The sequence below is a fragment of the Bos indicus x Bos taurus genome, chromosome 18 (assembly GCF_003369695.1).
Source record: "Bos indicus x Bos taurus breed Angus x Brahman F1 hybrid chromosome 18, Bos_hybrid_MaternalHap_v2.0, whole genome shotgun sequence".
Classification (NCBI taxonomy): Eukaryota; Metazoa; Chordata; class Mammalia; order Artiodactyla; family Bovidae; genus Bos; species Bos indicus x Bos taurus.
The window spans coordinates 16,267,904-16,288,283 of record NC_040093.1 but is presented as its reverse complement, the minus strand read 5'-3'; the positions used below and the strand labels follow the sequence as shown (position 1 = coordinate 16,288,283).

Genomic DNA, 20,380 nt, shown 5'->3' with positions numbered 1-20,380 from the left:
GCCCGGGATGCGGAGCCGGGGGCCGCCGGTGGAGCTGCGCGGGGTGAGAGGCGCGGGGAAGGGGGCTGCCTGCTTCCCTCACCCTCGTCCCCCACCGGCGGACCCCGGCAGGAATTCGGCAGCTGAGCGGCCAGGCCTTCTTAGCGCCCTGACGTTTAGGGGGGACAGGTGAACCCGCTGCCCTTCCCCCACCCCACCCTGCCTGGACAGCTGAATCAGGGGGCACGACCCTGCCCTTTTAAAGAGGCTTTTTCTTGCTCCTGTGGAGGGCCCCCTAGCCATGGCGCCCAGGAGTCCCCTAGAATCCGCAGGGACTGCCCCCCATCCTGGCCGCCGGGGCCCGCCCTCTGCATCCCGCGGGCAGCCTGTGTGAAGCGGCCTCCCGCAGCCCCCGGCCCCTCCCCCATGGAGGAGGAGGAGTGGGGGGCGGCCAAGGAGTGGGGCACGACCCCCGCGGGGCCCGTCTGGACCGCAGTGTTCGACTACGAGGCGGCGGGCGAAGAGGAGCTGACCCTGCGGAGGGGTGACCGCGTCCAGGTGCTTTCCCAGGACTGTGCCGTGTCGGGCGACGAGGGCTGGTGGACCGGGCAGCTACCCAGCGGTCGTGTGGGCGTCTTCCCCAGCAACTACGTGGCCCTCGGCACCCCCGCCGCGCCCGCCGGCCTCCAGCTGCCCCAGGAGATCCCCTTCCACGAGCTGCAGCTAGAGGAGATCATCGGCGTAGGGGGCTTTGGCAAGGTCTATCGGGCCCTGTGGCGAGGCGAGGAGGTGGCCGTCAAGGCCGCCCGGCTGGACCCTGAACGGGACCCGGCAGTGACAGCAGAGCAGGTGCGCCAGGAGGCCCGACTCTTCGGAGCCCTGCAGCACCCCAACATCATTGCCCTCAGGGGCGCCTGCCTCAGCCCCCCACACCTCTGCCTGGTGATGGAGTATGCCAGAGGGGGCGCCCTGAGCAGGGTGCTGGCAGGGCGCCGGGTGCCCCCTCACGTGCTGGTCAACTGGGCTGTGCAGGTGGCCCGGGGCATGAACTACCTACACAATGATGCCCCTGTGCCCATCATCCACCGGGACCTCAAGTCCATCAACAGTAAGTGGTGTCCTCCTCCAAAAACTTGCTTCCATTGAACTTTGTGAGGCCAAGCCTTGGTGGCGGGAGGGGGACACCAGAAAATCTTGGCTGGGGCAAGAGGGGGCAGCAGTATACCTTCAGGGCTGGGTGAGACAGTCCTTGTCCCATTAAGGGAGGAAAAGGAAGCCCAGAAAGGTTGAAGACTACAGTCACAGTAGCTCTGTAAACATGTATCCATGAACACTGTGACAGGCCCTGTGTTCCCTGCTGTGAACAGGACAGGTACAGTGCCTGCCCTCGTGGCCCTTACCGTCCAGCGCTACCACAGTCCACCAGGCAGAGGCAGAAAGAGCCTGGCCAGAGTCAGGGGTTCTCAGCCTCAGTGCTATGGACATTTGCACCGGAGGGTTGCAGAGGGGCTGACCTGGGTGCTGTAAGTTATGGAGTAGCATCCTTGGCCTCTACCCACTAGATGCCATTAGCATTCCCCACCCCCCAGTTAGGAGAACCAAAAACGTTTTCAGACATTGCCAAATGTCCTCTGTAGGGCAAAATAGCCCTCAGTTGAGAACCACTTCCTGGTGTCCTCCTGGGCCTCTGTCCCAGCTAGCCAAGACAAACTGGGAAAGAGGAGGAGAAGGAAGAAAAGGGATGTAGCTTATGTAAAAGCTTCCAGGCTGCCTGACCTATCATAAGACTCTCAAAAGTTGATTGGTTGCTTGAAGGAGAACTGGGGCCAGATGGAAGGGAAGGTTCCCCAGAACTTACATCTAGATCAACCAGCTTCTCATGATGTCAGTTAATATTGACTGAGTAGCTATTATGTTGAAGCCCAACAGGGACCAAAAGAGCCATGGTTTCTGCCCTTCTGGCACTCACCATCTAGGGGTTTCGTTCATTTCCTGGATATTTCCTGAGCACCTGTTGGGTACCAGACCCTGTCCTGACTGTTAGGACACAGCCGGGAAAGAAAAATCCTACCTTGCTGGCTCTCCCATCCTTCGTCTGCCCCATGTCACTCCCTTTCTTGTCTGCGTTGATTTGTTTATTCTGCCGTCTGGTATTTACTGGATCAGATCATATACTAAGAAAAAGAGGTCCATTGTGAGTGAGGCCAACGTGTTCCCTGCCCTCACATAATATGGGAGGGTTTTCTCTTTGCCCTCAACCCTCACGTCTCATCTATTTCTGATTCATGTCAATTCTACATCTTGAAATGTTTGACTCCACCGCACTATTTTTCTGCGAGCCCCTGGAGTAGAGGGGTGGGGTCTTCGTCACTTGTTAGGTCTGGCATTCACCCAACAGACAGCTACCATGTGCCCAGGGTGTGACCAGTCCTGCGCCAGGGCCGGGGAATTGAGCAAGACAGACAGACAGCCCCCATCCTCTTTGACTCTCACGCTCTAACTCTGAAATTCTGGGTAAATGGAGGCAGGACTGCCAACACACTCCTCTTGAAGCCCGGGGTCCCTTCTCAGTCCTTCCCCCCACCCCTGCTGATTCACAGCCTGCAGGTGGGGTGCAAGGACATGCTCCCATGGACCCCAATTTTTCTGTAGCCAATGCCACTTGGACAAGGGGTCAGTGGGGCCCTTAGCCTGGCTTCCTGGTTGGGCACTGGGACTGATGCATGCCTGAGACAGAGGGAACAGGGCCTCCACAGCACAGCTTCCCCCGTTTAGCCTCCCCTGAGGAACTCCTCATCTGATGTCATTCATTCATTGGTTCATTCAGCTAATAATTCTGAAGCAGAATTAAGTGTAGGCACTGTCCTGGGCTCTGGGGATTACAGAAGTGAACAAGATAAGATTACCCCACACACACACTTATGGAAGTTATATTCTAGTGGACAGAAATAGATGGTTGATGTTTAAATAGATAGATAACAAAATTTCAGAGTATCAAGGGCTCTGAAGGAAATAAAGCAGGTTAAGAATGGGGCAGAAGGAGCTCTTTAGATCAGATGGTCCAGGAAGGCAACATTTGAGCAGAGACCTGAACCCATAGGACCCAGCTTTATGAAGACCTGGGCAGGGCAAAGGTCCTAAGGTGCCTGGAAGAGCAGGAGTCAGGCAGAAGAAGGAGATGAGGTCGTAAAAGTAGAAGGGCCAGATCACGTCAGTCTTGAGGGGCTACGGTGAAGACTTTGATAGAAGCCATTAGAGGGTCTTAAGCAGGGGCAACATAATTATATATGTATATAATTATGTTATATATATATAACGTATATGTAACATGGGCTTCCCTTGTGGCTCAGCTGGTAAAGAATCCGACTGCAATGTGGGAGACCTGGGTTCAGTCCCTGGGTTGGGAAGATCCCCTGGAGAAAGGAATGGCTACCCACTCCAGTATTCTGACCTGGAGAATTCCATGGGCTGTATAGTATATATATGTGTGTTGTATATACATATATACGTGTGTGTGTGTGTGTGTGTGTGTGTGTGTGTGTGTGTGTATAAGTGAATTGAATTAGGCCCAGCATGGGAGAAATAAAGTGTAAGATCATGGGGTGTTCCCTGTGTCACAGGGTCACACCACAAACAGGAGTTGGTGACTTGAGAAGGGAAGACTTGTAGAAGGTAGAGTCACATGCCAAAGCCTCAGTTTTCTTGTCAATAAAATGGGTTGCTTGCTAGTTAATTTGCTAAAGGGTTCAGCCCTGTACCTGCCATATAATAGGCTCCTGATAAACACTGGCCGTGATTGTTACTGTTGTTAGTAATCACTCTAGGCAGCAAGTAAGCTGGAACCATTCCATATGCTTGGGGGATAGATCAGTCAGTCAGATTTTGTTATAATACTGCTGTGTAACAAGCCATCCTCACACACACACACACCGGCAAACTTGGTGTCTTAAAACTCAGTGTCCTTCGTTACTCCTCATGCATTTGCAGGCCTGCTGGAGGTCAACTGATTTAGGTGGGGCTCCTCTTCCTTGGACCAGCAGGCTAGCCAAGGCATGTTGTCGTGGTGATGGCGGAAGGGCAAGAGGGCAAGTAGATATGAGAGGCCGGGGCTTGGGACTGGCATTCTGTCTCTTCTGCCTCATTTTATCAGACAAGTTGAGTCATACAGCCAACCCAAAGTAAAGGATGGGGAGATACATGCTGCCTCTTTAGTGGAAAGAACTTCAAAGTCACATGGCAAAGAGTGTGACGAAAAAAAGAGTAGAACTGGGGCCACGGAGGCCCCATAGCAGGTGACAAAATGGGGAGGAAAACCGTCCCCTCCCGCTCATGTCTGCAGTTGCCACTTTTGGGGTGATTGGGAATCTGAGACGTAGACCAAGGAGAACCAAGGCCATGGCTATCAAACCTTTCACTGAACTCCTGGGAGCCCAGGTTAGACTCAGGAGGCCAGTGAACTCAGGAGAAGCTCCCCAACCCTTGGTGGGAGGCTAAGGCAGCAATTAGACCAGGGGGAGAGGGTTCATGGTCTTCTGGCCTGGAAAGGAGCTACTGCAGAAGGGGGTGACCCACGGTGACAGGGAGAGAACAAATAGGAGATTCCAGGTGAGGTGGAGGTAGGATGCAGGACTGCAGCCAAGCAGATCCAGGATGACCCCCCTTTCTTTCCACCCTGCAGTCCTTATCCTGGAGGCCATAGAGAACCACAACCTCGCAGACACGGTGCTCAAGATCACGGACTTTGGCCTCGCCCGCGAGTGGCACAAGACCACCAAAATGAGCGCTGCGGGGACATACGCCTGGATGGCCCCAGAGGTTATCCGTCTCTCCCTCTTCTCCAAAAGCAGTGACGTCTGGAGGTGCTGATGCTGGGGGCGGGGAGGGGGGAGGCCTCCTGGGCGTGGAGGAGGGAGGAAGGGGGAGAAGGGCAGAGTGGGAGGGACCGGCTGCCACAGCCACTGGGAGCTGGGATCTGGGTCCAGGGGCAGCCAGCAAGGTCAGACCAGCAGATGAGCACCAAAGCAGGTGCCTGCTCTGCTAGCAGAAGTGGTATAAAGATAGGCTGTCAGTACCAAAGACCCTCAAAACCCCGTCCATGACATGGCCCCCACTCCTGAGACAGGAAACTGAGACCTTTATAGGTAACCATTCATCATTCATCCAACTGCCCTGGGCTCAGGGGATACAGCAGCATATAAAAACAGACCCAGTTCCTGCCCACAGGAATAATACATACATACATGGGCTTCCCTAATGGTTCAGTGGGTAAAGAATGCCTTGCAATGCAGGAGACACAGAAGACATGGGTTCAATCCCTGGGTTGGGAAGAGCCCCTGGAGGAGGGCATGGCAACCCACTCCAGTATTCTTGCCTGGAGAATCCCATGGACTGAGGAGCCTGGCTGGCTGCAGTCCAAAGGGTCACAAAGAGTCAGACACGACTGAGCAGCTTTCACTTCACTTTCACATACATACCTGTGAAGCTGAAAAGGCTGTTTTTAAGTTAAGAAAATTGTAAAATAATTTTTAAAAGATAATAAGTTAATAATAAGTTAACCCACCAGATAAAGGACTAGACAGTATTACGAGCTAAGAAGCTAACTGAAAAGCACTCTGTGGTCTGGCAATGACTTTGGGGAAGGTTTTTATGAGAAATGGCACTTGAGCCCGGTTCTGGATGACGAGAAGGAGCCAGTCATGCAGAGTTTAGGGGAAGAAGCTTCCCAGGCAGGGGGAGCAGCTGCCACAAAGGAAATACTGAGGTGAGAACAAGCAGGACGTGCTCCAGAAAAGGACACATGGCTGGAGCAGAGCAGGCAGGGAGGAAAGTCGTGGGAAATGATGGAGGGGAGAGAGAGCCGAGGGCTCCACAGAGAAGGGAGCAGACTCCAGGTTTATTCCAAGTGCACTGGAAAGCCACTGGAGGCATTTGTGAATGACACTATCTGATGGAGCATCACAAAGGCTCCCTTGGCTGATGGACTTCAGGGGACAGGAGTGGGGGCAGGAGGCCAGGGAGGCGGCTGTTTGTCACCTGCAGGACCTGGTGACAGCAGAAACTCAGCCTTCTCTTGGGAGGAAGCCAAACCCAGGTCAGTCCCCAGCTGAGGCTCCAGATGGACCAAGCAGCAAAGTCATGGTCCTGGGGCAGAGAGATCAGACAGGAAGTCTCAACTAGAGCAGCGCAGCCCTTGGGGGGAAGTTTAGTCTTGCTTCACATAAGGCATTCATTTATGATCCCAAACATTTATAGAAGCCATATTTCAGTGACAACAGAAAACCCAAAATAAAAATAATACGGATGCTTTTGCACTCATGTAAAAGCCCAGGACTGATGTAATATTAGGAATTCAGAGTCCTATTTTAGGGTTTTAATGGGGATGTCATTCACGTTGGGCAATCACAACATCCCCACAGGTTTCCAGAGATGTAGAAGAGGTAGAGGGGGTGGGGTCTGGCTACCCACACTTACAACCCACTGTTATCTTCCTCCACCTTGTATGGCCTCCATTCCCAAGGCTACTTCATGGTCCAGGATGGCCAGCTTTTATTGTCTGTATTCCAACCAGTAGGACGGAGCAAAGAGGAAAGGGGACCCCTTCCCTTTAAGGAGACTTTTTGGAAATTAGTTGCACGCTGCACAGTTCATATCCCACTGGCCAGAACCCTTGCCATATGGGCATACTTTGATGCAAAGGAGGATGGAAAATTATCCCAGGCAGCATTCCTCCAGCTCAAATTTACCAGAGCTGTCACTGAGAAAGGAGAGGCTGTGAGCTACATGAGGGCAGGGGCTGTGTCTATCTTATTCCAGTACCCGGAACAGTGCCTAGCACACAGCAGATGTTTAATAAGTGTACGGTGAATGAATGCATGCCTGGATATGGGGGAGCGTGGGGATCCGCTCCGTGTTAGGCAGTACGTAAAACACCGGTGAGGACCAGAAGGAGCGTGGTTTACTGGAGAAGATGAGTTTGCAGGTGGCAGTGGCACAGTGATGCGTGCTCTGGAAGGTGTAGCCGCCAGGGCTGCTGCGGGCTTCAGGAGGGCCCGAGTGCAGCGGGGCTCCACCGCTTACAAGCTCTGTGACCTTGGGCAAACAACTTAACCTCTCTGAGCCTGCACCCACTCACTGGATAAAATAGGGATCATACCCAGTGCCTTCTGCCTTACAGGACTTGAGTAATGCTGGCCTGGAGTGAGTGCTCTGTAAATGTTAAACAGTGTTAACTTGTATTTAGAGGTAAGTGCAGAGGGTTCAATGGAAATGTAGTGAAGGGGCCTCCGACCCAGATTTGGAGGCTGTGGAATCAAGGAAGCCTTCCTGGTTAGAGAGGGCACCTGAGTTGTGACTTAAAGGACAGTTAGGCAAAGGGGAAGGGTGTTCTCAACCAAGGGAACAATGTGTGCAAAGGCCAGAGGTTAGGAAAAATAGGATTTGTTCAACTGTTTAGCATGGCTGCGAGATGCAACCGGGGTTGGTACAGGGGCCAAGAGTGTTTAGAGGGGGAAGCTGCAGGGTCAGCAAGATCAGGGTGGATTTGCCCAGTGGGCACAAGGAACCCACCGAAGGTTTTCAGGCAGAGGAGAGGAAAGGGGGACAGAGCAAAGGAGAGACACCAGAGGACCAACCCCACCACATCTGTTTGAGATCAGGCTGTGACGGTCAAAGGCAGTTCTTGTGGCCTCACTGGCCGGGGCTGGGTGCTGGGGGGAGGGAGGCTCACCACGGGACTGGAAGCAGGGCTGGGGTGTGGGTGAGGATGAGGGTGGGCTCTGGCGTCACCCCTCCCTCTCCCCCACCTGCAGCTTCGGGGTACTGCTCTGGGAGCTGCTGACGGGTGAGGTCCCCTACCGTGAAATCGACGCCTTGGCCGTGGCATATGGCGTGGCTATGAACAAGCTGACTCTGCCCATTCCCTCCACATGCCCCGAGCCCTTTGCCCGCCTACTGGAGGGTGAGCCAGGGCCCCGTGGAGAGGGTAGGCTCAGCTTGGGGTGGCAAGGAGCCCTCAGGCCCAGACCTCACCCCTTCACACCCATCCATTCCATTGGGCCCAGGAGTGAGGGAGAAGGGGCTGGAACCATGGGTCCATGATCAGTCTCCCCTCCGGTTGGCTCCATGGCCTCCAGACCTTTGTTCTGGCCAGGCAAGCCCACAGCGCTTGAGGGCAGCCTATTAGGATTCACTGGCCCTGGGATTCCTCCCTGACCCTTGATTCTACCACCAGTCAGGGAACAGGTCCCTGAGTTTCTCTCCCCAGAGTTTCACCAAGTGAAACGCTTCCAAAAGCTTGGCTTTGAATTCCTTCCCCCGGGCTCCATGGGAGCTATTTGTCCACAGTCCCTTAAAGTCCTGCCTCCACTGAGCAGGCTGATGCCCCAGAGCATGGCCATTGACATCTCCACTCCCACTGCTGTCCTTCCCACCCCAACCCCAGAATGCTGGGACCCAGACCCCCACGGGCGGCCAGATTTTGGCAGCATCTTGAAGCAACTTGAAGTCATCGAACAGTCAGCCCTGTTCCAGATGCCGCTGGAGTCTTTTCACTCGCTGCAGGAAGACTGGAAGCTGGAGATTCAACACATGTTTGATGACCTCCGGACCAAGGAGAAGGTGAAGGCGGGGGTGAGGTGGGAGGGATGGAGCAAGATCCCTGAGTTCTGATACCATGGATGGGGCAGAGTCCCTTTCCGTGAGCCCAGGGGTCTTCGGGTCCCATGCAGGGTGAGGGAGCCTTTTTCACATGTTAAGGAAAGACAGTCTCCTGTTGGCAGATTGATAAGAAAAAGACACCCTACCCTGAAGTACTTACAGGTGACACTGCATGAGGTCTAGAAATTGGCTTTAAAACCCCACAGCAAAAGTGAGAGGAAGAGAGGAGCAGGAAGGTAATGCGTGAAAAAAGATTTGTAAAGTAACTATCGAAGTTGGACGAATGGTGAGTGCGTCGGATGCACCAATGCTTTTGTGGATGTTTTCCAAATTGAAAACTTCAAAAATTAAAAATCAAAGAGAAAGAGAAAAAAAAAAGAAGAAGAAAGAAAAGCCAGCCCTTTCTTTGGGCCAACACAGCCTCCTGCCCTGGCCCCCAACCTGGTTAGTGAAGAGTAAGTCGGATCGTGCTCCCAATTTGCCCCACAGCAGGATGGCCTGTGCGGGACACCAAACAAGCCCAGCAGCCCCGGGACCATCCCTGGGGGCAGGGTAGCTCCGGCCCTCTCCCCAAGCCGCCCATCTCCTCTGCAGGAGCTCCGGAGCCGTGAAGAGGAGCTGCTGCGGGCGGCTCAGGAGCAGCGCTTCCAGGAGGAGCAGCTGCGGCGGCGCGAGCAGGAGCTGGCCGAGCGCGAGATGGACATCGTGGAGCGGGAGCTGCACCTGCTCATGTGCCAGCTGAGCCAGGAGAAGCCCCGGGTCCGCAAACGCAAGGGCAACTTCAAGCGCAGCCGCCTGCTCAAGCTGCGGGAAGGTGGCAGCCACATCAGCCTGCCCTCCGGTACCCGGCCACACCCCTTCAGCAGCCCCGAGAGGCCGCTGGGAGCAGCGCTAACCCAGGGGTCATCTCTTCCTTTTATTTCTTTACTTTTCAAGCCTTTTTTATTATTATTACTAAGTATATCACAACTACAGAAAATGACCCCCCCCCAAAAAAAAAACAAAAAACTGCATAGCTTAATGCATTAATAGAATCTCCCAGGAGAGCAGAGAGACCCTACAGCCACCCCAGATGCCTGCATACACACCCTCCAAACAATCCCCCTGCCATTCCCTAAGAGTAAACGCCTGCCTTGACTTTCAGGGCCATCACTTCCTTACTTTTCCTCATAGTTTCGTCTCCCAGCTATTAGTTTAATATCTTTTTAAATCTTCTTTGTCCTCCTTGCCTCATTTATGCCAGAGCATTTCCCATAGTCTGGATTTTGCTGCTTGCAGCTCCCTGGTATCTCTTAACATGTCCCTCTGTCCCCTGAATTTCCTGTTAATTGGTATTAGGTTGAACCATGTGAAATTGCTGGTGTTCAGCCATTTTTGACCTACAGAAACAGAAGTTTCACATGGCTCAACCTAAGAGTTGGATCTCAAGGCTTACTCAGTTTTAAGTTCAGGTTTGATTTCTTTTTTGGCCGGGGAGGGGTGGGGGGGGGGGGGAGACTGCTTTCTAGGTAACGTCAGAAGGCACTTCATGCTGATATTCTCTGTTACAAGAGATGTTACAAGCCCTATAGCAGTGCCTAGAATAACACCAGCCAACAGAAATAATGCAGGCTGCGTGTGTCATTTACATTTTCCAGTAGCCATATGGAAAAGGGGAAAACAGGTGAAATTAACTTTGTATTAATATAATTTAACAGTGTATAATTTAACAGTGTATTTTGTTTAGCCCAATATTCACATGTAGTCGTTACAAGAAAAATTTTAAATAAGATATTTTACCTTTTTTCCACACTAAATCTTTGAAATCCAGGGTGCATCTTACGGGCTTCCCAGGTGGCACTGAAAGTGAAAGTCACTCAGTCGTGTCCAGCTCTTTGCGACCCCATGGACTATACAGTCCATAGAATTCTCCAGGCCAGAATACTGCAATGGGTAGCCTTTCCCTTCTCCAGGGGATCTTCCCAACCCAGGGATCAAACCCAGGTCTTCCACATTGCAGGCGGGTTCTTCACCAGCTGAGCCACCAGGGAAGCCAGGCGGCACTAGTTGTGAAGAACTCACCTGCCTGCCAATGCAGGAGGTGTAAGCATTTCAGGTTTGCTCCCTGGATCGGGAAGATCCCCTGGAGGAGGGCATGGCAACCCACTCCAGTATTCTTGCTTGGAGAATCCCTATGAACAGAGGAGCCTGGCGGGCTCCAGTCCATGGGGTCTCAGAGTCAGATATGACTGAAGCGACTTCACTCAGGCATTCTTATGCCTGAGTTCATTTTATATTCTTAGTGCATCTCAATCTGGGCTCTAAATTTTCCTCAAAATTTCTTGACCTATATTTAGGTTTCATAAAATGTACAGTTAAAAGAGCAGATTCACATACCACAGTTGTTCCAAACATACTTAAATGTTTCCAATGACTGAACTGAGTATCTGTTTTTAAAAGTAAATTTAAATTACTTACAACTAAATAACTAAAGGTAACACTCTCCAGTTCCTCGGTTGCACAAGCCACATTTCAAGCGCTTACTTTCCATGTGTGGCTAATGGCTGCCATATTGGACGCTCAAGCCTAGATCCTCGGGGCAGCGGCTCTCAAACCTGAGTGAGCAGCAGAGGTCACTTGGGTACTGTTACACAGCAGTTGGATTGCTGCACCTCACCCCCACAGTTCCTGATTCAGGGAGGGCATCAAGATTCTGCATTTCCAAGAGGTTTCCACTTGACGTCGATGCTGCTGGTCTGGGAACACACTTTGAGAACCACTGCATTAAGGAATATAAAATGGTGGCATTCCTTCTATCTTCCTTCAAAGGGAACTTCTCTTTGGCTACTCATGGAATCCTGTGCTTAGGAAAGTCTCTTTCTTTTTGCAGGCTTTGAACATAAGATCACAGTCCAGGCCTCTCCAACCCTGGACAAGCGGAAAGGATCAGATGGGGCCAGCCCACCCGCAAGCCCCAGCATCATTCCCCGGCTGAGGGCCATTCGCTGTGAGTATCTCCCAAGGCCCTGACCAGTCAGTGAACAGACTTCCCTGAGCACATACCTGGCACCAAGCCAGAGCAACATCAGGGTGGCAGGCAGGCAGGAAGGACTCCCCTCCCTCATTCTCATCGGGGGAAACAGACAACAAGTAAACAAACTGGTGAACAGGAAATTTCCTGTAGTGATACGCACCCTAAAGGAAATCAGGGAAGGAGCTAAACAGAAGAGCTCCTATTTTTAAATCACAAAGAAAGCCTGCAGAGAAGCTGAGGTTTAAGTAGGGACCTGCATGGTCAGGAGGAGTAACATATGCAGAGATCTGAAGGAACAGTGTCCCTGGCAGAGGGAACAGCAGAGGCGGAAGCCCAGAGGCAGGAACAAGTATGCTGATTATCAGCTGGAAAGGCCAACTTGGATGAAGTAGAAAGAATGGGAGGGAGAGCAGTGAGTTTATGGTCGAGGGTTCAGCAGGAGAGGATTGCCCTGGGCCTCAAGAGCGGGGATAAGGAATCTGGATTTTATCTAACATCTGAGGGGGAGCCTCTGGAGGGCTGTGAGCAAGGCAGTGATGGAGGCAACTTGACCTTTTCCCTCTGACTGCCGTGAGGAGTAGGGATTGTAGGCGGGCAGGAGTCAAGAGGGGAGACAGGTGGGACGAGGGTGCTGGGCCAGGGCAGGGACCTTGAATGGGGCAGACGGCCTGTCAGCCGCATGGCAGGTACAGGGTTCACTGAGGAGGTGAAGGATTCCCGGTCAGCTTCCCCACTCCATTCTGCTCCATCATTCACCCCTGGCCTTACCCCACACACCACCCCTGCCACACACTACTGTTTGGGCACCTGCTTTGTACCCAGAGGTCATTCTTCTGGGAGGACGCAGAGACAAATAATGACTGAACCATGGTGGTCAGGATGTTCAACGTGTGATGGGAACAGAGGAGAGAGAGCAGTCGACTCTGCAGGCGACAGACTGTTCCGGAACACTCCACAGGGACTTGGCATCTGCTCCTCCCTCTGCCTTGTGTCCCCCCTGACTCCCTCCCTCACCTCCTTCAAGTCTCTGCTCAGATCTCTCCTTCTCACACACCAGACCATCCCTAACTCCCCAAGCCCCCTGTCAGCTTTCCATGCCCCACACTGCTGATCACCTTCTAGCCCCTGACCCAGATGACAACCTAGGGTGACTCCTGTTGATCATTTGTCCTCAGCCCCTAAAATGTAAACTCTTCCAGGGCCAGGGCAGGGTGTCTGGTCTACTCTTAGCACTGCTGTCTTCTCAGCATCTCCCACAGGGCTTGGCACATAGACGGTGCTAGTGAACATTTGGGAATGAAGGGATGGCTGAAGAGTTAACCGGTGAGGGGTGACCGGTGATGACACGGAGGAAGCCAGGACATCAGGATAGCTGGGGGGAGCTATGTGAGGATGGATAGCAGGGAAGGGTCATGACTGGAGTCAGAATCTCAGCTCCCTTGGGCTTCCAGGTGGAGGGGGAGACGAAGGCGGGGAGATTAAGGCTGGAGATCAACTGGGACAGGCTGAGACCCAGTGACCAAGTGGCTTCTCTGGGCCCAGTGACCCCTGTGGATGGTGGTGGCTGTAGCACCAGTTGCAGCAGCAGTGGTGGCGGTGGGACGTGGGGCCGCAGCAGTGGACCCCCAAAGAAGGAAGAGCTGGTCGGGGGCAAGAAGAAGGGCCGGACCTGGGGGCCCAGCTCCACGCTGCAGAAGGAACGGGCTGGCGGAGAGGAGAGGTACTGGCCGCATGGAGCACCACCCCCCCACGCGCCCCCCCTCCCCACGCCCTGTGCCTCTCTCCTAGGCCCTTGACAGCCAGGAGGCCTATGACTGCCCCCACCCCCCCAATCTTTGGTGCCCCCTGCAGGCTGAAGGCCCTGGGAGAAGGAAGCAAACAGTGGTCATCAAGTGCCCCCAACCTGGGCAAATCCCCCAAACACACACCCATCGCCCCAGGCTTTGCCAGCCTCAATGAAATGGGTAAGAGGGCGAGGGTGCCTTTAAAAGGGAGGGAGAGGGACATTCCCTGGCAAAGGGGAACATAACCCAAGACCAAGGGGTGACCATTCCCCAGGGTTGCGCGGAGGGAGCCGGATTTCACTGGCCAGAGGGTAGGACGCATTCCTGGAATGGGAGATAGCTGGTCCCTGGGAGGTGGGGGTCATTCCCAAGGGAAGGGGGATTTGGGGGAGAAATGCTCAAGAACCACGCTTAGTGGGACTTGGTGATCTTGGCGGGGGGAGGGGGGGGGGGCGGGTCACTGGGGACAACTCCTTGCCTCCAAGTCCTGGGGTGGGGGGATGGGCCGAAAGGCCCTGGGCCCAGAGTTAAGTGAGTCAGAGGCCAGTGACAGCCCTCTCCCGGTTGCAGAGGAGTTTGCGGAGTCGGACGGAGGCAACAGCGTGCCCCCGTCCCCCTACACCACCCCGTCCTACCTCACGGTGCCGCTGCCCGCCCAGCCCTCCCCGGGGGCGCGGGCGCCATGGGAGCCGAGTCCGCCCGCGCCGCCCGCCCGGCTCGGGCACGGCTCCCGGCGGCGCTGCGAGCTCGCCCTGCTGGGCTGCGCCACGCTGCTGGGCGCCGTGGGCCTGGGCGCCGACGTGGCCGAGGCGCGCGCGGCGGACGGCGAGGAGCAGCGGCGCTGGCTCGACGGCCTTTTCTTCCCCCGTGGCGGCCGCTTCCCGCGGGGCCTGAGCCCGACCGGGCGCTCTCCCGGCCGCCGTGACGACGCGGCCCCCGGCCCGGGCCTGGCGCCCTCCGCCACCCTCGTGTCACTGTCGTCGGTGTCCGACTGCAACTCCACGCGTTCGCTGCTGCGCTCCGACAGCGACGAGGCTGCGCCGGCCGCGCCCTCCCCGCCACCCTCCCCACCCCCGCCCCAACCCAGCACCAACCCCCTGGTGGACCTGGAGCTGGAGAGCTTCAAGAAGGACCCCCGGCAGTCGCTCACGCCCACCCACGTCACGGCCGCGCGCGCTGTGAGCCGCGGACACCGGCGGACGCCGTCGGATGGGGCGCTGGGGCAGCGAGGGGCGCCGGAGCCCATGGGCCCCGGCCCTGGTGAGTGAGGCTCCAAGCGCTCAGAAAAGGGCCAATCTCCCTTGACCCCGCCAAAGCTCTATGTCCCAGCCCAGCGGAGTCCTCTTGCTTAGCGTGGGGAGAGTCAGTGTCCCCATGGCCCCCACTGCTTCAAGAGGCTTTGTGGATCCCTGGGTAACTGAGACGCAGGAGGAAGCAGGGGTGGCAACTCTAATGCCTACAGGGGCCAGGCAGGTGACATTAATGGCAACGATTACTAGCGCTAACAGGTGTTAGGTACCCGTTCTCTATTAGCAGGACAAAGACGATTAGAACAGAAAGGAACTAAGGACCTCCTATCAGGCACTGTGCTCCTTGTTCTACAATTACTGTATTTAATCCTGGCCTGTGTAGCGAGGTGCTGAAATCCCCGTTCACAGACAGCAACATGCCTAAGGTGCCTCTGGGTCTTGGTGAGCCTGCCCAGGGTTGGAGAGGCGGGAGGGATGAGGCTTTGTCTGGAGTACTAGCAAGGAGACAGGCTCTGAGAGATAAAGGGCTGCCCAGAGTCGCACCCAGACGAGTGAGCAGTTAGGAGTCGGGGGCGGGTGGGGGTGGCGAGGTAGATGTCCAAACCCTGCTGGACAGCGGGCCCAAGAAAATCAGATTTTTTTGTCAAGAGAAGTCCAATTCCAATCTTCATGTAAATGCTCCTGCCTTTTAAACACCACCGTCTGGCCCACCCCACTCACCTCCTCCGATCCTCTCTTACCAGGCCCTCGAGATCCCCTGGACTTCCCCCGCCTGCCCGACCCCCAGGCCCTGTTCCCCACCCGCCGTCGGCCCCCCGAGTTCCCGGGCCGCCCCACCACCCTGACCTTCGCCCCAAGGCCCCGGCCAGCCTCCAGCCGTCCCCGCCTGGACCCCTGGAAACTGGTCTCCTTCGGCCAGACGCTCAGCATCTCGCCTCCCAGCAGGCCAGACACTCCGGAGAGCCCGGGGCTCCCCAGCATGCAGCCCACGCTGCTCGACATGGACATGGAGGGGCAAAGCCAGGACAGCACAGTCCCCCTGTGCGGGGCCCATGGCTCCCGCTGAGGCCTGCCCGCAGCCGCCCGCCTGGGCAGCCATGAATGTAGCGCCCCAGGCCCCGCCCCAGCCCACCGTGCCACACGGCAGGGGAGGCCCTGGGCAGGATACTCACTATTTATTGGGGAAGGGGGGAGGGAGGACACTTAATTTATTCCTTTGTACCCCAGGGGTGGGGCCCTGTGCCTGCCCTGCGGTGGGGGGGAGGGTGGGCAGGGGTACTCAGGGACAGGGCGTCATAAGGGATTCGGCACAAAATGCAGCATTAAAGGTAACCCCTGCCCCCTACCGCGTTTGGCTGTGTGTCTTTCCCTGGCCCAGCCCCAGATCCTAGATCATCCCCAGTGGCACAGCACCCCCCATGCTCCGTCCTAGGCCTCTCTAGATTTCTGAGTCCAGGGGTTGTAGCCTAGGCCCTTGTCCCCTCCCAGGCCCCACAAGAATACCACACAAAGAGGTTATGGTCACCAGTGATGAGTGCTTTACCAGAGAACATGAGTCAGAGAAAGTTACACGGTGAGGTGAGGTGGGGTGGGGAGGAGGAGGGACACTCCCCCACGTTGGCCTCAGCCAACGACGTCCCGAGTCCCAGGCCCGGCCCCACTGTCTTCCCGCTGTAGGCTGCAGCGGTTCATCTTGAGCTGAGTCAGCTGGATGTATCGCAGAACGTTGGTGTCTGCAGGGGAGGCAGGCAGGGCATTATCTGTGTGTCCTGGGGCAGCAGGTAACATCCGCACCACCTTGGCTCATATGAGGAGGTCCCCATCCTCCACTGGCTCCCACACACAGCCTGTGTCGCCAGAGCCCTTCTCACAAAGCCCAGCCAAGCTGGCAGAGCAGGACGTGTCACACCTCCATACTTTCGTATCTGCCGTGCCCTCAGCCAGGCACGCCTGAGCTCAGAGACTCCTGTCACACTTCTCACCCTCCAGCGACACTGCAGGAAGTGTGTTCTCTCCAAACCCCTTAGAGGAAAACTCACCTCACATCCTGGGCCACGCACCTGTTGTGCTCCTACTTCACTGGTTATTAATACAGAACTGAGTCTTCTGCCTCCTCCAGCCGATGTGCGCGCGCGCGCGCGCGCGGATACACACACACACCCTGACACACACACACACCCTGACACACACACACACACACACACACACCCCGATCTCCCACTGGGCAAGGAACAAGCCTCCAGGTCTGCCAACCCCTCCCCCTGCTATTTTCTGGAAGGTGAATGAGTAGGTGAGTGTGTGAATGGGTTAGTGAGTAGGTGAATGAGTTTGAGGGGGGAGGGGTAAATGGAGATGGAGGCGCGGCGGGGGGGGGGGGGTTGCGGGGGCGGGGGGAAGCGGGGGGCGGAGGTTGTAAGTGGCCAGGAAAGTGACTGAATAGGTAAACAGAAGGTATCAGAGTGGGTTAATGACCGAAGAGATGAAGTGGTTGGGTGAATGTCAGGAACGACAGGTGAGTGGACACGAGTAACTGGCAGGTGAGTGGATGAGTGTGTGTGTGTGTAAGTAGATGGGTAAAGAGTGGGCGTGGGGTAGGGGGTACAGCACTCCCTGAAGCCGCTCTGCTTTCATGCTCCTTCCCTTGTTTCCTCCTCTCTCCCACCCTCGCTTGCTCCCACCCCGCCCCTCACCTGTGGGCTCCCGGCTGCGGGCCTCCTGCAGGTAGCGCAAGGCGTGTGCATAGTCGCCCAGGTGGTAGAAGGCAATGCCGGCGCGGTAAGTAGCCTTGAAATTGCCCTGCTGCTTCTCCAGCACCTTGAGGCAGTACTCGCGCACCCGCTCATAGTTTACCAGCTCCGACTGCAGGAGGCAGGCTGCGGGAGCACCAGAACCGGTGCTCTCACAGCCTGTCGACACCGAGGCCTCAGCTGATCGCGAGGAGCCTGGCCTTCAGGCTCCGGAGAATCAGTCCCTTCCGTTTCAGACGGCGGAGCCCAGCCTACAGGCTTGCTCCGGCCACCGGGGAACGCCAAGCTTCTGACCAATCAAGACAGAATCAATCTGCGCCGCCGCTAGAGGGCGCAAAAAACACACAGCGGGGCTCTCGGAGCTTCCTTAGCTGGGAGGTGTCTGTTAGGGAGAGTACTAAGGGCGATCTCAGAGATGGTGAAGGATGGGTCCTTGAATGGCTCCTCCAGGTTAAGTTTTTCTCACCTGAGATTAGCAGGTGGCAGCCCAAAGCCCATTTCCTGCATCCCAGCTCCTTCCATCCCTGTGGTCCCCTAGACTCCCAAAGCCTCTTCCTGATCAAGTTCTTAGTTCTTCCTCCCACCTCACAGACCCCAGCCCTAACCCGTTCAAGCCTCCAGCCCCCACCCCAAGGCTTGAGGAGTGCTTCTCACGTCTCGCCCCTCTCACATAGGCACCCTCTGCGCTCCCCGACGGCCGTACCCGTGAGAGAGTCGTAACATTCCACCTCTGTGTTCTCCACCAGGCGCCGCTGCTCCTCGCTGAGGCGGGCTGGCCCGGGGCTGGTGGCGGGCCCGGGGGTGGGTGCGGGCAGGCCTCCAGGGCGGGCTCCCTGCGCCGCCTTCAGCTGCAGTAGCGCTCGATGATACTTGCCGATGGCTTCCCGGAACTTCTTCTCCCGGTAGCAGCGCTGACCCTCCGCCTTAAACGCCACGGCGGCCCGCAGGCTGCTGTCGAGCGCCGCACCCAGGGCTCCCGACGCCTCTGGGGTAGGACTGGACCGAGCCGATCCATGGCGGGGGCTGGGGCCCGGCGGGGAAAGGGCGGGAGGCGGGCGCGGCGGAGGCTCTGGGGCAGCGCTGAGCATCAGCACCGGGGACAGCGCGCCGCGCTGCATTGTGGGAAACTCCTGCGGCCGCCGCTGCAGCTACCGCATCGCCCCCCGCGGGGCTGGTCCCCACCCTTTCTCCGCCCCCGCACCTCCGACAGCCGACTCCGGCTGCCCCCTATGGGTCTAGAGAAACCCCTCAAAACCCTACTCTCTTCAAAACCCTTCTTCCCACTCCTCTTACCTTCCCCACCCTGCTGCTTGCTCTCCTCCCCTATGCCCAGAGCTCCGGAACCTTTCTAGAAGGAAAGAACAAGTCTGGGGAAAAGAGCAGGAAGATAACCTCATGGAAAGCTGGTTTTCAGACCGGTAGGCATCTGGCATAGTTGGATAAGAACACAGGCCATGGATTCAAGCTGCCCAAATTCCTGCTTATTTTCTCGCTAGTTGTTGACTTGGACAAATCACCTACATTACCTGTGATTCTGTATCCTCATCCGTAACACAGGGCTATGATAGCAACTGTGGAACACACTCGTTTATCTATGCAACAAACACATATTGACTGATATCTTTCTGTGCCCAATTCTGGGACTGGGTGATGCTGGGACATAGGAGGGACTGAGAGCACCTCAGACTCTACCCTCACTGGGTTCCTTGGCAAGTGGGGAGACAGACCAGTGGTCAGACAGTGGCAGCCGAGTGGGCTAGCCTGGGAGGTACAGGCAGAGGGGCCAGGGCTGCAATGGGGGAGACACAACAAGCTCTGTGGATCCACAGGAGGCACACCCAGCATAGGCTGAGATGGTGAGTGAAGACTTCCCGAAGGAGGGGAGAACTCGATGAACAAGAGAGATCTGTTTCTTGCCCTCAGCTAGCTCACTGTCTGGGTAGAAAAAAACAGCGAGAAAGCAGCCAAGTGACAGCGCAGCATGAGGATCACAGTAATAAAAAATGCACAGAGCAAGAAACACATGAGAGATTTTCGAGAGAAAAACAGTGAATGATTGTCCTGCAACCCTCCTTAGCCGCTTAGTGCTGAGACCTTGAGTAAGCTCCTTGGTCTTCCTCCACTTTCCTTCTGTGTAACATGGAGGTAACAATTGGGGTCACTCCCAAGTAGCTGCAGGAGCTGAATCATGTTATGTAGGTAAAGCATGTAACACGGGGTAAAGCATGTAGTACAGTAATGACCAAACAGCAGCCAGTGTTCCTTATCATTCTTGAGACTGTGAGACATGTGATTGCAAGTGCCTGACTCTGAGTCAGCGTCCACGTAAACTAGTTTCACTTATTTGGCCCCATTGGGTCTTAGTTGCAGCATGCAGGATATTTCCTTACGGTGCATGGACTCTTTAGTTGCAGTGTGTGGCTATAGTTGCTTTTAGGTTTGAGGGATCTTAGTTCCCCGACCAGGGGTCGACTTGGCATTGCCTGCATTGTAAGGTGGATTCTTAACCACTGGAGCACCATGGAAGTCCTGGCACATTCATGAATAGTTGTGGAATGAATGAGTGAATGAGTAACTATGTAGAGCACCATTACCACCCCCACCAAGACCCTAGCCTGGGTCTCATTCCCAAGCATCAACCCTGCATTTCCACTGTCCCCTCCCCCTCCCACAGCAGTTCCCACCCAACAGACCCAAACCTGAACATGACACCTCTCATTCCAACTGCATTTCCATATTTTATTGTACTGAGTCGCTCCCTGATCCTCCAAACGTGAACACCTCAGTGGTGAAAGCTTCCTCTCAGCACCTCCAAACCTAGGCTTGGTTAAGAGTCTAATATTCCCGAGACTATATTCCAGAACAGCATCAGTCACCTTTCTGCACCTCAGACGTGTTTTTAATTGAAAATGTGGAAACCCACTGATTCATAACAACTATTTTCTGAGCAAA

At 55.5% G+C, this 20,380-nt stretch overlaps 2 protein-coding genes across 2 annotated transcripts; one reads left to right on the top strand and one right to left on the bottom strand.

Moving 5' to 3' along the window:
- The first annotated feature begins 3 nt into the window (after window positions 1-3).
- Window positions 4-16,026, top strand: MAP3K10 (mitogen-activated protein kinase kinase kinase 10). Its single transcript, XM_027515818.1, has 10 exons — window positions 4-1,087; window positions 4,658-4,838; window positions 7,788-7,936; window positions 8,420-8,595; window positions 9,229-9,475; window positions 11,504-11,620; window positions 13,190-13,367; window positions 13,499-13,611; window positions 14,002-14,691; window positions 15,425-16,026. Exons 1-10 carry the CDS (start codon window positions 406-408, stop codon window positions 15,745-15,747), a joined length of 2,856 nt encoding a protein of 951 aa, XP_027371619.1. The 5' UTR covers window positions 4-405; the 3' UTR covers window positions 15,748-16,026.
- A 170-nt stretch (window positions 16,027-16,196) lies between these two features.
- TTC9B (tetratricopeptide repeat domain 9B) lies at window positions 16,197-18,575 on the bottom strand. Its single transcript, XM_027515821.1, has 3 exons — window positions 18,132-18,575; window positions 17,372-17,554; window positions 16,197-16,414 (listed from the first exon to the last, which is right to left on the bottom strand). The coding sequence occupies exons 1-3, from the start codon at window positions 18,544-18,546 to the stop codon at window positions 16,305-16,307; spliced, it is 708 nt and encodes a 235-aa protein (XP_027371622.1). The 5' UTR covers window positions 18,547-18,575; the 3' UTR covers window positions 16,197-16,304.
- Between the last annotated feature and the right edge of the window lie 1,805 nt (window positions 18,576-20,380).

Bases quoted from the DNA above. Each gene is read 5' to 3' on its own strand.
- MAP3K10 (XM_027515818.1), top strand. From the start codon at position 406: ATGGAGGAGGAGGAGTGGGGGGCGGCCAAGGAGTGGGGCACGACCCCC. The intron at 7,937-8,419 runs GTGAGCCAGGGC...CCCCAACCCCAG, and splicing joins CTTTGCCCGCCTACTGGAGG to AATGCTGGGACCCAGACCCC. The intron at 14,692-15,424 runs GTGAGTGAGGCT...CTCTCTTACCAG, and splicing joins GCCCATGGGCCCCGGCCCTG to GCCCTCGAGATCCCCTGGAC.
- TTC9B (XM_027515821.1), bottom strand. From the start codon at position 18,546: ATGCAGCGCGGCGCGCTGTCCCCGGTGCTGATGCTCAGCGCTGCCCCA. The intron at 17,555-18,131 runs GTACGGCCGTCG...GTGCTCCCGCAG, and splicing joins ATGTTACGACTCTCTCACGG to CCTGCCTCCTGCAGTCGGAG. The intron at 16,415-17,371 runs GTGAGGGGCGGG...CCTCCCCTGCAG, and splicing joins CCGCAGCCGGGAGCCCACAG to ACACCAACGTTCTGCGATAC.